Source organism: Xenopus tropicalis, chromosome 6 (assembly GCF_000004195.4).
Source record: "Xenopus tropicalis strain Nigerian chromosome 6, UCB_Xtro_10.0, whole genome shotgun sequence".
Classification (NCBI taxonomy): domain Eukaryota; kingdom Metazoa; phylum Chordata; class Amphibia; order Anura; family Pipidae; genus Xenopus; species Xenopus tropicalis.
In genome coordinates this window covers 128,372,766-128,397,121 of record NC_030682.2, presented here as the reverse complement: position 1 = coordinate 128,397,121, position 24,356 = coordinate 128,372,766, and the positions used below count along the sequence as shown (strand labels likewise).

Sequence of the window (24,356 nt, the reverse complement as noted above, 5' to 3'; positions counted from 1 at the left end):
CAAATAGATAATGTATTACCAGCACTGCCTGCCAAGCCCTTTTAGCTCCATAAAGTGAATCACTTAGGGTTGGAAGCAGCCAGAGAGATACTTTGGGTATCAAATGAAAATACGTCCTCCTTTTATTGTGAGCTGTGACTCATGGAAGTTTTATTGGACCAACTCTGACCGTATAAAAGGTCTCATAAAACAACTGGAGTGCATTTGTGAAAATGGAGCTTTTCTGCTACTCACAGATATTCCAGCCATGAAGCGCCTAAACTCCCAGAAAAGCAGCAATTTCCCCAAATAACCCTAAATAAAGTGATAAAGAAATAGTTTTCACATAATTTCTTTAGTCTATCACGTTGGGCTAATAGTGTATTTTGCTGTTAAGTAAAGATAGGGAATATATTGTATGTGCTGTGATATCGGTGTTCGAGATCCTGAAACCAGTCATTTTTTTCTTAACCAAAATTCTGTGGGGATGAAACAGAGTTTGATGGGAACGTCAGATTGTCTGATTATGGCATAAGTATTTTGGGATTTAATAATTACCGCCACATAGTCACTCAACCAGAGGATCTAAATGAGTGAATTTGTGCAGTTTGGCAATTGCACGTTATGCTCAGAAATAGAGTCAGTTTCTTATGACCAGTCCTTTGCTCGAGGGCGTAGCAATGTGCCTTGCAGAGATTGTGACCTCAACCAGACCCAAGAGCCTTAAGGGGTCCCATGGCCACAAATAAAAAATATAAGCTTTATACTATCAAAAGGAAAAAGCCACATATAGGGGTGTGGGTGGATAGCAGGGATGGGATCATAACATGGGAATCAATGGAAAAGGGGTATGTGATTGTGTTGAGATAGGGCCCATGCACAAATACTACACTGGGGTTTATAGACATAATTTGCTATCCATTTATAGGCCATTATAGCTACGGGCAAGTTACAGTGTGAAACACAACATTAGTGACAGTACTTGCCTTTAACCGCACGGCCAGTTCCGTAGTGCATTTTAGCCAGAGTTGAAAGATACATGTTATAATCAGATACATACACTGATATGTCAGGCCTGACTGGCTACACTTGGCATACATGGGTTACATGAACTCACCTCTTATATTGTCAGTGGTTAGGGGAACATAACGTGATACATGTATTACTATACACGAGAATATACTTTAATGAAACAGCGCCATATGCCACCACCAGGGGTGCATGGCTATTTTATTACCCAGGGTACATAGCAGCAGACTGTTAAACTGAGGCTCTTACAGTATTCTTAGCAACCCTTACTACTTGCTCTTTTGTAAATTGCAATTACTTTAAGGCTACTATCACACTCTTACTAGAAACCATTTTTGGGAACCCACCTTATAGATTCTGCTTTAGGAAGAATCTAACAGTGTCTGCTAGAACTTTAACTTTTAGTGTTATGCTCTGATAATTTACCTTAAACAAAAAACCAGCCCCACTTACTGTTCTCATTCAAGCTAAAGCTGCTGATATCACTACTGACTACTACAGTCCCTCCTTCCTTTCTAGAGAACCCCTCACTAGGAGAGCAATTCCCTAAGCACCACTAGGGGGAGTTCTCCCTACAGTACCCAAAGCACACCTGCCATCTAGTGCTTGGAAAACAGTGGCCCACTTTCTCTCTCTATGGGGAAACCCTACAGGGGATTCAAACCTAGCACTAGTGGCATCTCCCACAACCCTACACATATAAGTTTATGTCGTAAAATGCCACAAGTTTCCATGGATTGTAAAAAAGATACTAATGTACCACTTGCTGGGGAATTTCCAGGTTTTATTACCATCAAACAAGTCATGGTCATTTTTATCACCAGCAAAATTATGCATGTATGGTACTCTGCCATCTTCAAAATCCTCATAGTTGAAAGACAGATGAGAATATGGCCGGCATTGCAGCTACTGCAGAACCTCTTCTCCCCAGTTTGCCAGGGATATCTCTTACACAGGCTGCAACATATGTTCATGTTCACAAAAAAATGACTTTACCAATCACTTCACCAACATTAGGTGCTCTACGACACACTTTTTCAAAATAAAAAATTCTTGAGTAATATCAGTGTTATAACAATATTGTTATACAATAGGACCCTCATGGTAATAGCATATATTAACATCTAACATTTCCCAGGGTAAGGCTTCTCACTCATCCAGGGGCATTCATTCTCTATATAAATACCATAAGAGCCCATTGTCTGATGATTGTGCTGTGTGCATCTGATATGTTAGGGTATCACGTAAACCATTTTATTAAAGGCAAAACAGAACACTGCATTTAAGTTAGTTTTCCAGGACTCAGAAGTTGAAAACCACAAGCTACTGTACCTATGGTATATAGCCATTGTTACTGACCTGCCTTGCTAAAGGAACTCTTCTTAGTTGTCCCGCTGCCCATTTAGTCGTACAAAGCTTGACTCACTAACATTATTTACATTGACCATGCTACAAATGTATTTAAGCATGAAATAAACCCAATAGGATTGTTTTGCCCCCAATAAGGGGTAATTATATCTTAGTTGGGATCAAGTACAGGTACTGTTTTATTATTACAGAGAAAAGGGAATCATTTAACCATTAAATAAACCCAATAGGGCTGTTCTGCCCCCAATAAGGGGTAATTATATCTTAGTTGGGATCAAGTACAGGTACTGTTTTATTATTACAGAGAAAAAGGAAATCATTTTAAAAAATGTGAATTATTTGATTAAAGTGGAGTCCAGGGTAAATTGCCTTCACGTAATTTGGACCTTTCTGCAAGACAGCTTTCCAGATAATGGATCCCATACCTGTATTTGTCAAATGTTTGCGTGTCCTTTATATTCTGCTCAAATATTTAATGAACTTCACCGTTTGTAAATCATTATGTTGGAAGTCTTAGTTGTAAGTGTGCAGTCCAGTGGGACATGCCTTGTTGTATTAAATTATATTAAGTATTTGTTCCTGTAGACAGTATACCCCCTTATTCAACATGAATTCAAACATCATAAACATAAGTTTATGCTGAGCATACTTTTTCCATACAGTTTCGTTCTAGAGCTAAACAGGGAATTTGATGCTACTCCATGTTTAGTCCTTTCAAGGTAGATAATTAGATTACCAGTACGCAACGTCACCTTTTGTTGTGACTGTTTTGTTACGAGGAAGTTCTTTATGCAGAAGGGATTATTTGTGCATTGGTCATATAATTATCTTGCAAAGACCAAACATGGAGTTTCCCCTTTTTTGTAGCTGAAAAGTATGCTCAGCACAAGCCCTATTCATTGCACTCAGGTAGAACATGGGGGTGTACTTCCCCTTTATGCTGCAGTGCAATAACTTGTCTTCTTTATCTATAGGTCTCAGAGCCAGAGTGTTATGGTCAAATTCTTCATCACCCAGTTGAGCCTTGGAATTTTTGATGATGTCACAAATGCTAAAACATCATCGGAGCTTCTGCGCCTCACTCTGGATAATGTGTTCTTTAGCGTGACACCGGTGAGCAGCTACCTCAGACAGCCGTGTTTGGAACTCCAGGCAGATATAACATGTGGAAGTACCTTGTTCTATAGCCTGGAGATGTACTGCGGAGACCTGCAGGTGGACAACCAGTTGTACAACAAATCCAACTTCCATTTCCCAGTTCTTGTTTGCCAAGAGGAGAGAAGCGATAGTGCCAGATGGGCAAAGTCCAATGGGTTCCAAATGTCCACCAAAGAATTAGAAGCTTTCAAGGAAAGTTCCTTTGTGAAATTCTTTGTTTCTCTGTCAGTAGAACATGAAGCGTACGACCTTAATGAGCTTAGCTTTGAGATGAAACCATCTCGACTTTACTTAGAAGACACTTTTGTTTATTACGTTAAAACACTTTTTGACACCTACCTCCCGGATAGCAAAATACCGCACAGCGCAGTAAAGTTCCCAGGACCAAAGGTTAATCACCTGTTACCGGAACAAGTGAGGCTATACGCATTAGCCCTAGTTAATCCAGTGAAGCTGCGGAAGCTAACAGTGCAACCCGTCAACCTCCTGGTCAGCATTCATGCCTCCCTCAAGCTCTACATTGCCTCTGATCACACCCCATTGTCCTTCTCTGTCTTTGAACGTGGACCTATCTTCACGACAGCCAGGCAGCTGGTACATGCCCTTGCTATGCATTATGCCGCGGGTGCCCTGTTCCGAGCAGGTGAGTATGGAAAACAGTATATAATTGTTCATTGTACCAAAAAATCCTATAGCGCTATATAGTAGAGAATTGGAAAATGTAACAACAGACAGAGCTGCTTCTAAAACTCATGATATACATCATGCCTAATAAAGAGATGATGGTGCAGAACTAGATATAGTCTGCCCTAAGCTTTAAATAGACATTGACCAGTGTGATTACATTGCAAATAGGCCACTTCCAGCTCAGATCTCTGAAGAAAGCGGCTCGCAAAGCACCATGGTCAGCCAGAAAATGGATAAAACTCGAACTTTATTTACATTCTTAAAAACCCAGAACGCCTGACGCATTTCGTGCGTAGCCGCACTTAATCATAGGCAACTTCCAGCTCAGAAATAAACATGTTACCAGTGGCAGGGATAGAGGTCTGGCCTTATGGATTTTATCCCTTATGGACCTTTTTCCCTACCCATACAGGCCTCTTTCCCATACACATCCACACTCTCTGTCCTCAGTGTACTGTGATATCTTACAAGAACCACATAGGGGACAGGCCCTGGCGCAGTCACCCCCCACCCCTTTCCAGTAGTGCTGCCACTGAGTATACCATAATATACTTGTTCCTGACCTGCTTTTGTGGTGTTAAATATCAAATCATCTAAATCCAAAAAGTAATTAATGTAAATTTACTCAGTACTTCACTCATTGTATTATGTGTTTATCCAGTGTCTCTCACTGAGTAACGTACTAGAGATGCTATTACGCTTTAGTATATGGGGGTACCTGTGTAATGTGCTCTGGCTCATACCTAACTAAGAAACATGTTGCTCACTGACCAGTCCAACACAAAATAAACATTTTCTCCCCATGGCCCTCAGAGGGGCCTGGTGTTGAGTTGCTTAGTAGCACATAACACTTCCTCTCCCCTCTAGGAACCTTCTGTTATTCTGTTCAGATGAGCTCAGTAGTTGAAGGCAGCTGTGTGTTTGTCAGAGGTCCATGATGTGAAACCGGGCCCTCGCGAGTGGACCTGGAGTTTGGGCCTGTGTAGTGACCTTTAATCTTCCTTCGGAACATCTGCGACAGGAAGTTGGTCCCTAGGCCAATGAAATATATGAGGTTTCACAAGTGTGTGTTGGGCCAGAGTAGAAAGGAAGGAAAGAACAAGAAGCAGTTTCTAACAAATAAATAATTGAGGATTTAAATAAAACCAGCAGCGCATTAACATAGTTCTGGTGCTGAGCTCATTGCGTCTGAGACTTCCATGAGGAGCTTCAAAACCAGAGACCACAATAGAAAAGCCTGTGCCGAGCATGGGGAGCGCTGCGGCAGCTGAGACAAAGCAGACGGGGGTGCATGCCAGTGCACTAATGAGACAGACTTGTCTAAGGCGCTGATTTCTCATGGAATGCTAGCGCAGATGGAGCACATTCATTCCTCTCTCTGTAACTGTTGGACGCTGCATGGACAACCTTCTGTCAAGCTGTAATTCTTCTCACTGAATGCTTCTGTGATTTTATTTCTGCAATTAGTTCTATACGCACCTGGCCCATTACAGAGGCTCTGCATGTAGGACCCTAGTGCTGAACTGTGCCCCCGGGTACTTGTGTCTTTAGCAGATTCAGAACCACTTCCACTGGCCCTACCGGATCCTTCCTAACATGACCCTGCCAAAGCCATTCTCCAATACACACTGCTAACAGGGGGTCTAGTAACAGGGGGATGTCACTGTTATACATAACTGGAGATGAAGTAGAGCAGTCATTTGGCAATGAAAATTGAGAATCCCATTGTTGTTCAGCAGCAGTCTGGCTTGGGGCTATGCTAGCACTTAGGAAAGGCAATGGAAAAATATATATCTCTGCCCAGACTCACTCCTTCCTATATGCCTTTGCGGTATCCAGGGAAAGAACTAGAGATGGGTGCTGGCCTTATTCACACAGTGCATAAAAAAGGGAAAAAGCTGCACTCCATCTAAAAAAAAGTCCTTTATACCATTAAAAATAAAAACGTAAGTATATACTGTGAAGCCGACAGCCTAATGTGTTTCAGGAAGAACCTTTAATCATAGGCACTTAACCTGTTGGCTGCCATAACTCTTCAGCTCATTCTAAGGTGAGGAATCCCGGGTCTCCCTGCCAGCCTGCACATGATTCTATCAAGCGAAAGCATTTATAAATATGGAGCTGTAAAGGCTCCCATCAGGCTGTGCATAATGGCCCTTCCTATACATGTCTGAACTGGGATTCAATGCCCTGGCATTGCGAGTACACAGAGGCCCTACAGCCCCCTACTAGCACAATAAATAGTGACTGTCTGTGTCATCTATAGGTGGCCATACATGGGCATTCAGGTCCTTCAGAGCGATTTAGCAGCTTCACTGCCCATGTATGGGCCCCCCTGACAGGCCCCCCAACTGATATATGGCAAAAAATCAACCAGATGTCAATTAGGAAAAGCTGATTTTTATGTCGGAATCAAGAACCACATTGGCTCACTGATACAGTCCTTGCTCCAACTATTTCTGTCCCCTTCATTGTAATGCAGTCGTTTGGCCTTAGGGCATAAGCACAATATCACCAAATGAGCAAATATTACCATGTATGGCCACCTTTCCTCTGGTCAGGCCTGGGCCTAGGGTGGCTGAATTCTAGCGGTGGGATGCCACCTGGGTCATATCTGCACTAGGTAATGGGAGGGATATTCAAAAAGCTGTCAAAATTTCCTACCCTCCAAATCCTTAGTGCTTTTGGTTGGGGTGCACACTGGGTTGGAAAGGGGGTTAGTAAGGACAAGAAAATAGGGGTAGGTACAAGAGTAGGGGGAACAGATTGAACTGCGGGTGCTGGGTGCGTATAGGTTCATCAGTGGGAACATCACCTGTACCAGCTTTGAGGGGCCCCACTATGAAGGCTGGCCCTGACTCTTGGCCTGAATACAACAAGTAAATGGCTATGCTGGGCTTTTAGATTTGTAGTTCAGCAATATCCACAGGAGCACAGACTGGATATCTGTTTGTTGCCCCAGTGTGATGCTGAAACTAGACTGTGTTGCCTGCCGAGCACTGAGCTTGAGGAGAACGTCATCCGCTGATGAAGTTGTGTTCGACCGCAAGATGTGATTTCTTTGAACGTTCCCCAGCAATAAAAAGAATGATCAAAATGAAGTGTGCTGGCATGTATCTGGCACGTGTGGAGCCCAAGCCCTGCTCCTCTGTGATCTCTTCCCACTCCTGAAGCCTCACAGGAGATTTATTAAGCAGTGAGGAGGGGAAGGAAAGCTTTTCTGCAGTTGTTATGTTTGAAAAACAAAATCTGTGTTTGATGAATTGGCCTTTTAGATTAACCACATGATTAAAGAGCCACATGACAACACATGTACAGGCTTAAAGGCCTCTCTCATTAAGGGGTCTTCTTTTTAACTTCTCAGTCTGTGATTTCCTTCTGCCGCTGCAAAAAAAAAAGTGTATACAACTTCAGGTATTTACTATTGTGTTAGTTCTATTAGTGTATATAAGTCATTCCGGGTAAGGCAATAAAGGGTGCAAAGTTTGCACGGGGTCTAGTAAAGCTGCCCATACACTAAAAGATCCTCTCGTTTGGCGAGGTTGCTAAATGAGCAGATCTTCCCCCAATATGCCCACCTTGAGGGACACAGGCTGTTAGGGCAAGAACTGCATCAATGAGCTAATGCTTTCGTCTCTCCCTGTCTGATCGATATGTGGCCAATTTCCAGCCAGATATCGGTTGGGTAGGCCCATTGGAGTGCCCCATACACAGGGAGATAAGCTGCCGACTAATGGCGAAAAGTATTCCCAACACCTGTCTGTCCACCGTCTCATTCCCAAACCAAGGGTACGGTGTCTGTATTAGGTTGGCCCTCCCTTTGCTGATGTAACATCCTCTACACTTCTGGAAGGGTTTTCCACTCCTTGTTGGAACCTTATTGGTGGTGGTAGCTTCTGTTCAGCATTAGTGGAGCTGGGCAATGATGTTAGGGGATCAGAGCCTGGCTTGCCTTCCAGTTCATCCCACCGGTGTTAGTTGGGTTGACATCAGGGCTCTGTACTTTACTTTCTAAGCGAACCAGTTCGGTATGGACCTTGTTCCTTTGTATAAAGTGGCCAATCTAGTTTTTGAAAGTTCTAGGTGCCCAGGGCCTCCTGCAGCCATGGGGTCTGCTTCCTTTTTAGTTACACCACTTCAGCAGGAGGTGGAACAGATGGACCGAACTAGTAGGGTTTTTGCACAAATTTTCAAGAAATGGAAAATGGAAAGGTTAACGGAAGAGTCTTTCTTGGGGGCTCAATATATTTGAGCTAAATTGGTAAATAAATTGAAAGAGGACAGCTTTCCTGTGGGGAATTGTAGACAGGGACACATAGTGAATTGACTTGTGAGCCCAGAGCATGGAAAGCATGATGATCTGGGTAGTGAGTCCACTTAATGTGTGTGTGTGGGGGGGTCTGGTGAATGTTATAGATGAGAATTTTGGATTTTAGGAAGGAAGATGTGATGCGTTTGTTATTCCACGCCGATAGTATTCTCTGATGAGCTGTCAGCCATTTGCAGTCAGGCTTAGAACACTAATAAAAACGTAAAGCCCGCATCCAGAAGCAATTAAACGGTACCAGGGGAATCGCCGTAGTTGAGGCCCATGTTATGTGAGGACATACTCAGCCCAGCTTCTTGGTGCAGCTTGGAATTTTCATGTAAAAATAAATACTTGTCTGGCCCGAAAGCAAAGCTAATCATACACAAATGCACCGCATTTATCATGTTCTTCGTGCCATTAGCTCACACTGATGCACTTAACCCTTTTGCTGACCCAAACTAGGACACAGATTCCACCCCGTCTGCCTGGAAGGGGCAAAAAGTACAGCCTGGCTGCACTATACACATTGCTACAATAAGTCTGCCGTGGTGCCCTGCCAACAGCTCATAATCCCTGGCACCGCAACCACTGAGGAGTCCAAAAAGCAAACCCATTCTGAAGCCCAGGTCACTCAGATGAGATGCCATATTGGCATCCAATAGCTTGTTTTAAAAAAAGCACCATTCATGCTGGTCTTTTATGTTGGGCACTTGTGGAACAGTTCTCCAATGTCTGGATGGTATTGCTGGCGAGACACTGGGTGCCGTGGGTCTGCTCAGCACAGAACTTTGTAGTTAGGAAGCTACAGTCCAGCCCTGTTCTCGCTGTCTAAGTGTCTTTGTTAACATCTCCCTGTTCACCTTTTCCATTGCATTATCCCATGTACACAGACAACATGGATGCCTAGTTGGAACATATGATTTCTGTTTCTTGTCACACACTAAATGAGATCTGTTCTTTCTCCTTCCAAGGCTGGGTTGTTGGATCTTTGGAAATACTCGGAAGCCCGGCCAGCTTGGTCAGAAGTATTGGGAACGGCATTGCTGACTTCTTCAGGCTTCCATATGAGGGACTGACCAGGGGTCCAGGAGCGTTTGTAAGTGGGGTCTCCAGAGGCACGTCATCCTTTGTGAAACACATCTCTAAAGGTGCGTAATGCTGCGTAACCAGGTAACAATGGCAAGAACCTGTTTATTCTCTTATTTTATAACATAGGTACTCTACAAACAGAATCTAAGTCAACATACTGAATAGTTAGCGCTTTATTCAGAGGGATGAATTGGGCTCTGGGCAAACAGACCCAATTATTAATATATAATAGGCCTGTGCAACATACGTCCTTTTCCCATTGTTATGCTACAACTCCCAGGAACCCCTACTGCCTCTCAATGCAGTATTTTTATTTTTTTACTATATCTGCTATATACAGTCCCTTTCCAGGCACCATTATCCCTTCTGCTACTATAGGCACCATCTCTCCCTACTATACCTGCTATCCCACAGCCCCAGTCCCTTCCCAGAGGCTATTATCCCACTGCTACTATAGGCACCATCTCTCCCTACTATACCTGCTATCCCACAGCCACAGTCCCTTCCCAGAGGCTATTATCACCCCACTGCTATTATAGGCACCATCTCTCCCTACTATACCTGCTATCCCACAGCCCCAGTCCCTTCCCAGAGGCTATTATCCCACTGCTACTATAGGCACCATCTCTCCCTACTATACCTGCTATCCACAGCCCCAGTCCCTTCCCAGAGGCTATTATCCCCCCACTGCTACTATAGGTACCATCTCTCCCTACTATACAGTGGAGGGAATAATTATTTGACCCCTCACTGATTTTGTAAGTTTGTCCAATGACAAAGAAATGAAAAGTCTCAGAACAGTATCATTTCAATGGTAGGTTTATTTTAACAGTGGCAGATAGCACATCAAAAGGAAAATCGAAAAAATAACTTTAAATAAAAGATAGCAACTGATTTGCATTTCATTGAGTGAAATAAGTTTTTGAACCCTCTAACAAAAAAAGACTTAATACTTAGTGGAAAAACCCTTGTTTGCAAGCACAGAGGTCAAACGTTTCTTGTAATTGATGACCAAGTTTGCGCGCATTTTAGGAGGAATGTTGGTCCACTCCTCTTTGCAGATCATCTCTAAATCCCTAAGGTTTCGAGGCTGTCTCTGTGCAACTCTGAGCTTGCGCTCCCTCCATAGGTTTTCTATTGAATTTAAGGTCCGGAGACTGACTAGGCCACTCCATGACCTTAATGTGCTTCTTCTTGAGCCACTCCTTTGTTGCCTTTGCTGTATGTTTTGGGTCATTGTCGTGCTGGAACACCCATCCACGACCCATTTTCAGTTTCCTGGCAGAGGGAAGGAGGTTGTCGTTCAGGATTTCACGATACATGGCTCCGTCCATTTTCCCGTTAATGCGAATAAGTTGTCCTGTGCCCTTAGCAGAAAAACACCCCCAAAGCAAAATGTTTCCACCCCCATGCTTGACGGTGGGGACGGTGTTTTGGGGGTCATAGGCAGCATTTTTCTTCCTCCAAACACAGCGAGTTGAGTTAATGCCAAAGAGCTCTATTTTGGTCTCATCAGACCACAGCACCTTCTCCCAGTCACTCACAGAATCATTCAGGTGTTCATTGGCAAACTTCAGACGGGCCTGCACATGTGCCTTCTTGAGCAGGGGGACCTTGCGAGCCCTGCAGGATTTTAATCCATTGCGGTGTAATGTGTTTCCAATGGTTTTCTTGGTGACTGTGGTCCCTGCTAATTTGAGGTCATTAACTAACTCCTCCCGTGTAGTTCTAGGATGCTTTTTCACCTTTCTCAGAATCATTGACACCCCACGAGGTGAGATCTTGCGTGGAGCCCCAGAGCGAGGTCGATTGATGGTCATTTTGTGCTCCTTCCATTTTCGAACAATCGCACCAACAGTTGTCACCTTCTCTCCCAGCTTCTTGCTAATGGTTTTGTAGCCCATTCCAGCCTTTTGCAGGTCTACAATTTTGTCTCTGACATCCTTGGACAGCTCTTTGGTCTTTCCCATGTTGGAGAGTTTGGAGTCTGCTTGATTGATTGATTCTGTGGACAGGTGTCTTTTATACAGGTGACTAGTTAAGACAGGTGTCCTTAATGAGGTTGACTAATTGAGTAGAAGTGTCTAACCACTCTGTGGGAGCCAGAACTCTTAATGGTTGGTAGGGGTTCAAAAACTTATTTCACTCAATGAAATGCAAATCAGTTGCTATCTTTTATTTAAAGTTATTTTTTCGATTTTCCTTTTGATGTGCCACTGTTAAAATAAACCTACCATTGAAATGATACTGTTCTGAGACTTTTCATTTCTTTGTCATTGGACAAACTTACAAAATCAGTGAGGGGTCAAATAATGATTTCCTCCACTGTACCTGCTATCCCACAGCCACAGTCCCTTCCCAGAGGCTATTATCCCCCCACTGCTACTATAGGCACCATCTCTCCCTACTATACCTGCTATCCCACAGCCCCAGTCCCTTCCCAGAGGCTATTATCCCCCCACTGCTACTATAGGCACCATCTCTCCCTACTGTACCTGCTATCCCACAGCCACAGTCCCTTCCCAGAGGCTATTATCCCCCCACTGCTACTATAGGCACCATCTCTCCCTACTATACCTGCTATCCCACAGCCCCAGTCCCTTCCCAGAGGCTATTATCCCCCCACTGCTACTATAGGCACCATCTCTCTCTACTATACCTGCTATCCCACAGCCCCAGTCCCTTCCCAGAGGCTATTATCCCCCACTGCTACTATAGGCACCATCTCTCTCTACTATACCTGCTATCCCACAGCCACAGTACCTTCCCAAAGGCTATTATCCTCACTATGATTGATACCATCACTCCCTAATATACCAGCTCTGCCACAAGAGAAGAAGCTAACTCAAATAACAAGTACTTATACCTTAAAATCAGTAGTAAAATTGACAGAGTATCATATATTTAGTTTTGATGAATCTGCTTGAAATTCCAGTGCCCTACATAGTACACATTTGCACAAAGACCATCAGAAAGCATTTGGCACCAATTTACCTAAAGTTATGGCCAGTAAAGCCTTTTACGAGACTCAGTGTCCCTTCATTAAGCAAGAAGGGGGACCCTGTTTTCTGAGCAGGTTGTAGATTGTTACTAGTTTTGAAAGTGCACTTACAGGGGTAGAGAAAGGCCTCCTGTGCTGTTTACCTGAGGGGGGGGGGGGTACATAAATGTAAATGTCCAACCTGCTGCCCTACTGCTGTTGAACTGCAACTCTCCAACCTCCCCAGACAGCTTGGGAATGAATGGACTTGCAGTTCAACAACAGTTGGAGCCCATTGACATCGCTGAAGTATATACTGAAACAATTATCCTACAGTGAAGCCTTCTCTGCCCTACTGTAAAACTGCCCGGCACTAGTTTTAGAACAGCAGCAGAGGCCTATCAGGGGCCAAGGAGCATGTGAGCCCAATGGGGCCCCTGACACTGTTTGGGTTCCCCCATTTTACACATATTCGCTAATGTTGTGGGGAATTTTATTCTGTATTGCCATTTATCCAAGTGTGGCCCTGCCTGTGCTACAGTTTGTGGCTTCCATTTGTGTGGTCACATTCGGGGAAAGACCTGCTGAATTATACAGTGTGTGCTGCTGAATTAATAGGACAAGGAGTATTTTTAGCTCACATGAATATAATAAACTTTCAGAATATATTTCTCCCTTAACAAAGCTATGTATACATCTCCTGTGTGGGAAGCCTTCAGAATAAACATTGTGCTTTTGAAGCCTGTGTCCCCTCAGGAGTAACGTGATGCTGGCTGTACAGCTCTTAGCGCGTGATGAATGCAGGAATATTCTCTATTAGCGAGCCAGTCAGGCTGGAATTATACAGAAACAGTGACATCTAGTGGAAAGGGAGCGCCATTGTCTGCTGGCTTCATGGCATTGTTAGTACTACACATCAGGGCTGTAGCTATAGCAACAGTTATGGGCGCTAAAGGTTCCATGATGATTTATCTTATAATAAAATTATTAACAGGGATCATTGATCATTGTGTTCAAACAGCCGCTCCCCTTCCCATGTCTGGGACTGCAGATAATGTTCAGCTGACATTAATGCTTAAACCCCCCATAACCCAAAACTAAGGAGAACCCCATTTGGAAATTCTAGGTTCTAGGCCTGGGCCTTTCTCATACACCTTCATAGCAAGCAGTCAATGTAGACCAAAGTGCTGTTGGGATTACATGATACTCCTAATATCCAATGAGATGTTTGCTTTCAAACTGCAGAGCAGTAAGGGTTACCAGCTGATTGGCCGTTACAGTTGACTTGAGGCAGAACTCAATTTGCACATGTACATTACAAATCTCTCTCTCTCTGTTTGCAGGCACACTAACATCTCTCTCTGTTTGCAGGCACACTAACATCCCTGACTAACCTGGCCACGAGCCTGGCACGGAACATGGACAGACTGTCTCTAGATGAAGAACATTACAACCGGCAGGAGGAGTGGAGGAGGCAGCTGCCTGACAACCTGGGAGAAGGTCTGAAACAGGGACTGTCCCGCCTGGGCCTCAGCCTGCTCGGTAATTTCACTTATATAAAGGGCTTACATCCCAGCAGGTATCAGTGTAGCAGAAGGGATGTGTTGGTTTGAACCCTTGGGTTAGCAGGGGCCACATGAACAGGATTTGCTCTTATGGTCCTAGAAGCAAGATTCACTTCTGGGGCCAGGCTGAATGAGGGGTTAATGTACCAGGTCCTGGTAATCTGGAAAGAAATTCCTAATCAAGGCACATATGAAGGAGAACTATAGATTAGGGACAGTATACAGTGCATTTAGAATACAGATTCACATTACATGGCAGCTCAGAAAACAGTGCAATTTGCATCAGATTTTAATCATCAGCCTGGAGCAATAGTTTCTCTGACATGTGGACTTTGTTTTCTGCTTGATAATTTGAAACAACCCCTAAGATTAACTGCCCAGAGCCCACTGAGCATGTGCAGTGTCACTGACACTTCCAAGATGGTGACTCCCTGGGCACAATTTTGAAGGCCTGGATCATCTGCTTTGTGAAGATTCTGAAACTTTAGGTTTATACAGTAAGTTTAGTATATAACATATGGCATTTCTACCATTGTTTTTAGGGTTACATTTTCCTTTAAGGGACCCCGAAAGAAGAAAAGGCAGCAGAGCTGTCTCTAAATTAGGGAATCTTGTATGGGACCCATAATGGAGCCCCTGCTGTTTATGCTGTTTCCCCTGTGATCTGATCCTAAACCAACTGACTCCCAGAGTTAATGTGGGCCCCCTGAGATGGGGGTTAGGGAAGGAGCAGTGCCTTACACACTCCCAGAGTTAATGTGGGTCCCCTGAGATGGGGTTAGGGAAGGAGCAGTGCCTTACACACTCCCAGAGTTAATGTGGGCCCCCTGAGATGGGGTTAGGGAAGGAGCAGTGCCTTACACACTCCCAGAGTTAATGTGGGTCCCCTGAGATGGGGTTAGGGAAGGAGCAGTGCCTTACACACTCCCAGAGTTAATGTGGGCCCCCTGAGATGGGGTTAGGGAAGGAGCAGTGCCTTACACACTCCCAGAGTTAATGTGGGCCCCCTGAGATGGGGTTAGGGAAGGAGCAGTGCCTTACACACTCCCAGAGTTAATGTGGGCCCCCTGAGATGGGGTTAGGGAAGGAGCAGTGCCTTACACACTCCCAGAGTTAATGTGGGTCCCCTGAGATGGGGGTTAGGGAAGGAGCAGTGCCTTACACACTCCCAGAGTTAATGTGGGTCCCCTGAGATGGGGGTTAGGGAAGGAGCAGTGCCTTACACACTCCCAGAGTTAATGTGGGTCCCCTGAGACGGGGTTAGGGAAGGAGCAGTGCCTTACACACTCCCAGAGTTAATGTGGGTCCCCTGAGACGGGGGTTAGGGAAGGAGCAGTGCCTTACACACTCCCAGAGTTAATGTGGGTCCCCTGAGCCGGGGGTTAGGGAAGGAGCAGTGCCTTACACACTCCCAGAGTTAATGTGGGTCCCCTGAGCCGGGGGTTAGGGAAGGAGCAGTGCCTTACACACTCCCAGAGTTAATGTGGGTCCCCTGAGCCGGGGGTTAGGGAAGGAGCAGTGCCTTACACACTCCCAGAGTTAATGTGGGTCCCCTGAGCCGGGGGTTAGGGAAGGAGCAGTGCCTTACACACTCCCAGAGTTAATGTGGGTCCCCTGAGACGGGGGTTAGGGAAGGAGCAGTGCCTTACACACTCCCAGAGTTAATGTGGGTCCCCTGAGCCGGGGGTTAGGGAAGGAGCAGTGCCTTACACACTCCCAGAGTTAATGTGGGTCCCCTGAGACGGGGGTTAGGGAAGGAGCAGTGCCTTACACACTCCCAGAGTTAATGTGGGTCCCCTGAGACGGGGGTTAGGGAAGGAGCAGTGCCTTACACACTCCCAGAGTTAATGTGGGTCCCCTGAGCCGGGGGTTAGGGAAGGAGCAGTGCCTTACACAGCGCAGGTTACTGTGCTTTCATTTAACTGCAAAGAGAGGGAAGTGAGTGTTGGAGTTTGGCCAAGATAGAAAGAACACTGCTCAGCGTCAGCAATCCCCATGCAGGTTGTTCTAGGTAAGCCTGGGGTTCCTGACCCCTCTGTGGTATTTTCATAGAAGCGCTCGGATGTGTGTCCACCACTGAAAGCTGCAGCTGCTCCGACCGCACTGGGCTGAGTCACTTTGCCCTGGAGCTCATTACCCAACGAGGATCCTCGGCTGCGTTTACATGACATTTGCTCTCCGCTCAAGTGGTTTTCAAACAAAAACAAGCATCCCTGCTATCTGTACTGGGGGGGCAGCTAATCAGTTCTCTTTGGTTTGTTCTGCAGGGAACCGTGGCATAAACATTTACATGGCCCGTGTCTCCCACTGACAGTCTCAGGCTAAGTGTGCCCATTGCCCAGTTATTCATACCCACTGGCTGCCAGGAAAGGAACAGTTTGTTATGCAGGAACATTTACACTGTACGAGCAGCAAGCCTGCTTTACCCTTTATATACCAGTGTGCAAGGAAAGGGATAAGGCTCAGTCAGAGGAAACGTTTATTGATTAATAAGGTGTATTTTTAGGAACTTGGGGCACTTTAGTGATCTTAAAATAAGCTTATTTGTGCCTTGTGTTCAGGCTGAGAAGCAGCACGTAGCCTAAATTTGCTACATTTCCCAGTATGTGAGAGAGTGACAGGCTGAAGATGGGCTATAACTCTGACCACCTGGCCCTGGCCTACAGTATTTTAAATCCCAGTCCGGGCCTGTATAGTTACTGTAGCGGTGTCCCCATCAGTGCACTTACATTTGCACACACATAATTAAGTGGCTATACATGAGGTTTAAGTGCGGTTTTTGACAAGCTGTTTGTGTGCTGTTAATGTCAGGATTGGAACATCACAGCCACCATAGAGATTCCATTGCTTGGGAGATGAGCAGATACATAGAAGTCCTCAGTGTGGGGTTAACTTATGCTGATGCCCCACAGAGTGTGTTAGTCACCCACGATAAACCTCTGCTATCTCTGGCAACCGCTCCTAATTGCCTTTCTACCGGCACAAATAGAAATCACCGGTAGAAAGGCCTTTCATATTGCTTTGGTTTTCCTTTTCGCACTAAGTTTCCTCTTACAGTCAATTTTGCACAAAGTTGATGCAGAGACCTTTCCAGCGGTGACTCCTATTGGTGCCGGTGGAAAGGCATGTTGGAGTGGTAAGTTGCCCGCAATAGAAGAGATCTATCATGAGCGACTAACACTTATATGTGGGGCCTGAGCTTGTGTAAGTGATTTACAGCTTGTGTCCTTCCTCGTGGGGAGCATCACAGGATCACCCCCCTAAATTCCTTTCAGAGTTAGCGGACTCTGATATAGATATAGGATATATTTAGATAGAGGAACCCATTCCCCAGCAGTGACATGTAAGGGCCTCATGTTGTACTTTCGATCTTATTATTGTAACAGCATCGCAGCGAGCAAAACTGTCTGCTGTGTGTCCTGCACTCACCGGCCCTCTGGCTGGTATGGGGCAAGCTTGGGGGTGGTGCCTGGAGTGGCCCTAAGCCTCCAATCCTTTATATCCCTATATCCCTTTTAGGCCTTTTCACTAATATAATCACCAATATATATGATACTGCTATATTTATGAAACCACTGGAATCTGTACAGAGCAGAATACCCGCTGCCCCCTAAAGGTCCCTTTCCACCAAGCAGTTTGTCAATACTAAATCATTATCAGGCTAAAGAGGATTTTGATTATCTGTGGATATGTAAGCAGCAATATTTATATGTGTGTGACCCTTTCCAAGTTACTGTATTCTCTTTGGTATAAGAGATAAATAGATGTACAGTTTATAGCTTGAAGCGCTCAGAGCCATTGCCTATCATTCCGCAGCCATCAGCAGGTCAGCATTAGAGCCATGGGTAAGGAGAAGGCCTCTATATATATATATATATTTATATATAATATCTGAATATATATATAATATATTCTTAGCCACTTTGCTGCTTGCAGTAACAACTCTCACCTGTTTTGCTACTGGGAGGATAAGGACAGCGCCACCTTCAGCAAGTAAAACAGATTACATTTCAATAGAGACCAGCAAGTTAATATAAAGCAGCAAGATTTGCCCTTTACAGTATCAGTATTTCTAGCACATACTGCCCCTTTACATTGGAGCAACGTTTCTAGGATGAAGCAGGGATACAGTTTTGTGCAGTGGTTTCCTGTGCGTCCAAAATCTCTTTTTCATTAATGGTCTTGTATAAAGGTACAGGCAGAACATAACCCTCTGAGTGAGACTGCAAAACCATCTGAGTGGTGCAGCGATGAGTGACGGGAGAGAAGAGGTCATGGGAACCATCTCGGCTTCAGCCATCTTTATGGCGTCCCACATATTTGCAAGCACTTACTCCAAAACAAATAAAAGCTGCAGATTCCCCAATGATGCCTGTGTGCATTATGCAGCAGGACAACTATGTTCCTGTTATTGGAGATAGTAGGCAGAATGGAGCAGTGACAGGTTTTTGAATGTCACCTCCCCATACAAAAGCCCTTCTAAATCCCCCCAGCCCTGATATGTAAAGGGGGGGCTGTAGAAGACATAAAAAAGCAATATCATAAAAACAAGATGGAACGGCCGGGTCCCGGGATGAACGTACGGTTCTCTTATTCCCCACAAAGCAATGAAGCGTTTCAGAACCCAACGCAGGGCGATCGGATTTCACAAGCTGCATTAGTATTTAAACAAGCCGAGAAGGCAAAGCCAAAATAAAATTAAAAAAAGAACACATATTGGCTGGAAGTGGTTACTCTTCTCTAATTCAGGCCTCGGGGTTACAGAGGGATGAAAAATGTTAATTCCACCGCGGGAAGACGGTTCCCAGCATCTGTTTAGTTCCGCACAGAGACTAATAACCGGGCGCTGTCACTGCTCCCTGCTACATAATGAAGCAAGTAGTCTAATTGGATCTTTAGATATTTCCAGGAGTTGGATTCTGGGGTCTCGGGGTGGGAATGAACTGCCAGGTTACCAGGGAATCTCCCTGTAGGCCCCACTGTATGACTAATGCCATCAGCTCTATGTAATAAAGATGCCATATAATGCCATTCAGCACAATTGGGTATGTAATGCCATTCAGCACAATTGGGTATGTAATGCCATTAAGCACAACTGGGTATGTAATGGTGCATAGAGTGGGCCCTGCAAGTCAGGTTGCCAGGTGGGCCAGTAGCAGATTTTAGATCAGGGCTGTCTAACTGTGGGCCGGATGTGGCCCTCCAGAGCATACTTATGGCCCCCACTCTGCTCAGAGGCTCCATAGACTTTATTAAATGACTGTCATTTTAATTCAATCCAGGCCTCAAACAGGGTGTCTGAGAAGTAATCGGCCCACTACATGTAATAAGTTGGACAGCTCTATTTAAGATCATTGGTAGATTCATTAAACAGAAGCGGGGGGGGCTGAATCCTTTCTATAGTTTCCTCTTATTGAGCGCTATCAAAGCTCATGCCTGTGATTCATTGCTGTTGTTTCAGGCGCAATAGCTGGCATTGTGGATCAGCCCATGCAGAACTTCCAACGGACCTCTGAGGCCCAAGGCTCGGCAGGACACAAGGCCAAAGGCGTCATTTCAGGAGTGGGAAAAGGCATTGTGGGAGTCTTCACTAAGCCAATCGGGGGTGCAGCCGAGCTGGTCTCACAGACGGGATACGGTAAGTCCCATAGTGGTTCATGTAATGATAATGTATCCCAATGGGACATTTGTGGTGAGGCCGCAGAGGCCCGGGCACTTCAGTGCGTCCTGCCCCAGTTTTTAAATTATTTGCTTTCCTCACCTGATTCTTTTCAGTTTTCAAATGGGGGTCACTGACCCCGGCAGCCAAAACACTATTGCTCTGTGGGGCTACAGTTTTATTGTTATTATTACATTTATTACATATCTTTCTATTCAGTTCCTCTCCTATTCCTATTCCTGTCTCTCTTTCAAACCAATCAGTCATATTTACCAAGGTGGTCCCATGATGCATTGTGTGCCGGGGGCTTTCCCAGGTATCGCTGCCTTTATATCAGCAGAAGAAGCCAGAATTTATGGTATTGCTGAAGGTTTTACAAACCACTAATTCTCGCTGTAATGACCGAGCCTTATTTATAAAAGCTTTACAAGCCATGGGGAAGCCCAGGCGGCGGATCATCTTCAGCTCTCGGGTTCCCGCTCCCGGGCTGGGGAAACGCTGTGCGTAGCTGCCTGTGCGTGCAATGAAGCTCACGTCTCCGGGGGGCCCATAAACCTATATGTATCAGTGTTTAACAGCTGGATTAAGTAACTTCAGCCATAAAGACTGTATCCAGGCAAACAGTTTGTTTTTGCACTTTTACTATCCATGACACATCTATAGAAGTATTTTATTATGGAGCGGGGAACTGCGCGCTGGAATATTCTGAGGAGAAATTGTAAACGATGTGTGCGATACCATTCGGGAAGGGGGGGGCTCTCAAGGGTATTAGGTTTCCACTAATTGCCAGTATAAGGTTGGCTTCCAAACATTCATTTTTTGGTTTGTAGCTAATGCGAGACTCCGGGGTTAAGTGCTCTGCCATTGCTTTTATAACGTTTAAGGAATTATCTACAAGCTCGGCGTGAGCTGCCAGACATGTTACATCAGCCCCAATTCTTTCCCTCGCACTTTCCCAATAGGTAGATGACATATCGGTAACACATTGCTGGCTGCGGCCGAGCGCTTCAGGTTCCTGTGAATTGGCAGCTCAGCAGTCTATCTTTTATTGGGACTGTTGGATATTGCCTTCAAATGTGGATCTCAGATGACGGGGGGGGGTACAGTGCAGCATGTGTGGGGTTAATGGGCGGGATCTGTGAGTTCTGCACAAATATAACACATCTTCCTAGTGACATAGAATATATATTTATATGTCAAAGGTATGCTCTGGGTCTTGAAAACTAAATGTACCCCCTGTTGTAAAATGTAAGGATGTTGTAAGTCACTGAGCCATCAAGGAAGGACCAAGGCACATACCCTGTGTCTTTGTACGATCATGGTGACTTCTAATATCCTTACATTTTACAACAGGGGGCACACTGTTATTGTGCTACATTACCCAGCATCCCATCACAACCAAAGGAAAGGTGAATCAACAGTAGCTGGAAGGCCACAATCTGCCCCTGTATAGATATATTTATTATTAGTATTCAGGGGTGTTCCTGGGGCCTTTCAGACACCTCCCCACTCTCTGGAACTGCTTGCTGGTATCAGCCAGATTTTTGGGGGCACTTACATACTTGTTCTTGGCACGAAGTCCCTTTAAAGTCCATGTATATTATAGCGTTGCACCCAAGTATAGCACCTTTATTAAAAGATGGCAGCCAGCATGGAAGGGAAAGAAGGGGTATTATTATTAATAATAGATGACTTGGGGGTATATAACTATATTACTGGGTATGCTGGGCCAGTGGCACCTTTGCAGATGGGCAGGATCTTATCTGACTGGGTAGGAACCTGACCGACTCTTCTCTGAGAATGTTACATGTCTCTCTTTGTTGCTCCGCAGGTATTTTGCATGGGGCGGGACTGTCGCAGCTTCCGAAACAACGTTTACTGCCCACCGACCTACCCACCCACCAGTTGCCCAACAGCCATGTGAAATATGTCTGGTAATGATCTGTGCTTCTATTCTTTAACACTGCTTATATTGGCCCTTTCCTACAACCCCACCAGTTTCCCTGAATATGCGCCTCTGTTATCTTCCAGCAACGCATTGGTTATGGGGCCCTATGGGAAGTGTCTCATATACCCAGTCTGTATGGGCTCCGTAAGGGACGGGTACCCTGCAGCTCAACAGATCCAATCTGTAGTGTCTAATGTCTTCTTGCAATGCTCCACAGGAAAATGCTGCAGTCCTTAGGGCGGCCCGAGGTTCACATGGCTCTCGATGTGGTTATTGTCAGCAGATCGGGCCAGGAGTATGCAGGGTGCTTGCTGCTAACGTCAGAGGTTCTGTTTGTAGTGAGCATCAGTGAGGACACCCAGCAGCAAGCCTTCCCTGTCACAGAGATTGAGTGCATTGAGGACAGAGAGACAGCAAACTGCATTAAGGTGCAACTGAAGCAGCAACCAGTAGCCAGCGATGTGGAGGTGAGGGGCGTTCTTGGGTCTATAAGCATTCTGACAGCTTCATGTAATACAGAGAGAGGTGTATTTATTAACATTAGAGACAAACATCACCAGTGATGTTGCTCATAGCAACCAATCAGCAATTAGATTTGAACCATCATCTACAAGTTAGAAATCAAAAGCAAAGATCTGATTAGTTGCTATGGGCAACATCACTGATAATGTTTGTCTCCAGTGCTCATAAATTCCCCCCATAGTGCACCAGCATTGCTGACTTGGCTACATGAACCATTAATGACACTTGCCTTCTGTTTCAGTCTGATGGCCCGCGAGAGAGACTCTCTGAACAACAGTACAACCGATTGGTGGACTACATCACAAAGAGTTCTCATCACTTGGTCCCCAGTAGCTCTTCCTTGCACCTTGCACCCCAGGTGGTAGCGGCAGAACCTCCTACAACCAACACCAAGACGTACCAATTCCTGGTTGATGCCCATTTTGCAAGGGTGTTCATTAGTAAATTTAAGATGGTTAAAGACAAGGCCCTTCGGAGGGGATTTCACTAGGCCACCTATCCTGGCGGGAATGTCCAAACTGCCAGCTTAGGGAATACTGCAGCACATGTTATATATGTCTGATCTGTATCTGTATGGGGCCAAATACACTAAAAGGACATTTAAGGAGGTCCCTGTTCTTAATAACTAGATAGGCCACAAAGTCACATGATTTCACAGAAATAGCTGGAAGAGAGGAAACAAGATTTCTAAGAGCCACATTTGTTGTTATGGTATTGAAAGGGAATATGGATATTATTTTTATAAAGAATATATTTAAACTAAATGAGGCTTTTTTTTTTTTTTTTAACAGATTATTTGGGGGAAAAGTATGCAGTTAACCCTGCCCTGGTTATAACTGCTGGAAGGTCACAATATTTCCTAGTGACAGTGCGTCGCACTGGGGACAGTCAGGCACCAATAGGCATCCATATCACCTTGGGATGGAAAATAGTAAAGAAAACGCTAATTTATATGTATTTATGAGCAGTTTAAATGAGTATATGGGTGTGGTATCTGACCGGGCAGGTTTGTCTCAGCCGCTCTATGGGAAAACGCAGCTTTCTCATTAAACAATACTGTGTATGGCCTGTTTGTCCTGTCACTCAAGCAGGGGGCGTATGTATGAAGGTGGGTGAATATTTTATGTCAAACATCAGTGTAAAATAAATAGAGTATTTATAAATCTCCCTTGTTGTCTTTATGCCTGAATTAGTCCTGCACTGCCACCATGCAAATAATCCAGTGCTTTGTGGTGCCACCTTCACAGGGCACATCAGTAAATAGAGAGTTATACATAATATAGAAATATGCACATAAGTCACCCTTTGCCCACAGGCCAGGCTGCGTGCCAGTTATTAAACAGTAATTTGCACTGGTGGGTGGGCAGGAAATCTGACAGCCATCTGAATCTCCTAATAATCCAGACCTGCTTATACCAGAAGCACAGATCTTTTCGATTATTAACCTTTATGGCCTAAAAGAGGTTTATTCCCGCCTACCCCAAAAAGTTTTAGGGGTCGTACTCACAATCGTTCCTTCAGATCTTTTGAGTTTCTTGGAGGATCCCAAGCTTTCACACTCTTTAGAGGAGAGTCAAACAGAAGCACAACTTGCAGTTGGTCACCCTAAATACCTTCTCATGATTGGAAACACCTGCCTATGAAGTTCAAAACTTAACAAGCTAATCCAAGCAAGTTGGTGTTGCCAGCAATCAGTACTGAGCAGTTACATGCATTCACATTAGCAAAGTTACAAGGGTATCCAAATGTTTGCCAGTGTTTCACATTTAATTTCATACAACTAAATACTGCTTCACTAAAAATCTTTGTTCAGAGACCACCCCAGTACTCAGATGTTCCTGGGAAATGAAACACATACCACTTTTATTTTTGTTGAAAGTGGAGTAAATTGTAGATTGTAAATTGTAGTAAAGTGTTGAAAGTGGAGTAAAACCCCTGCAGGCTGAGGGGTTCCCAGACTTTTTCATATGACTGTACTTGACATTGCACAGTACTCCTCTGTCACATGTGCCCATGAGTAAGCAGGGAGCCTTGCTCATTACATGCATGTGCGCTAAACATGG

At 44.8% G+C, this 24,356-nt stretch overlaps 1 protein-coding gene across 2 annotated transcripts in view; it reads left to right on the top strand.

The window, feature by feature from the left end:
- The window catches only part of vps13b (vacuolar protein sorting 13 homolog B), a 508,026-nt gene extending 484,566 nt beyond the window's left edge, over positions 1 to 23,460 (top strand). For both annotated transcript variants that reach the window (XM_002934409.5, XM_012965216.3), the window contains exons 56-62: positions 3,351 to 4,177; positions 9,502 to 9,678; positions 13,971 to 14,141; positions 19,626 to 19,802; positions 21,655 to 21,757; positions 21,989 to 22,238; positions 22,535 to 23,460. In XM_002934409.5, coding sequence (XP_002934455.3) covers positions 3,351 to 4,177; positions 9,502 to 9,678; positions 13,971 to 14,141; positions 19,626 to 19,802; positions 21,655 to 21,757; positions 21,989 to 22,238; positions 22,535 to 22,783 — 1,954 coding nt within the window. In that variant the 3' untranslated portion in view covers positions 22,784 to 23,460. The remainder of the gene's footprint in view (positions 1 to 3,350; positions 4,178 to 9,501; positions 9,679 to 13,970; positions 14,142 to 19,625; positions 19,803 to 21,654; positions 21,758 to 21,988; positions 22,239 to 22,534) is intronic.
- Positions 23,461 to 24,356: the final 896 nt, after the last annotated feature.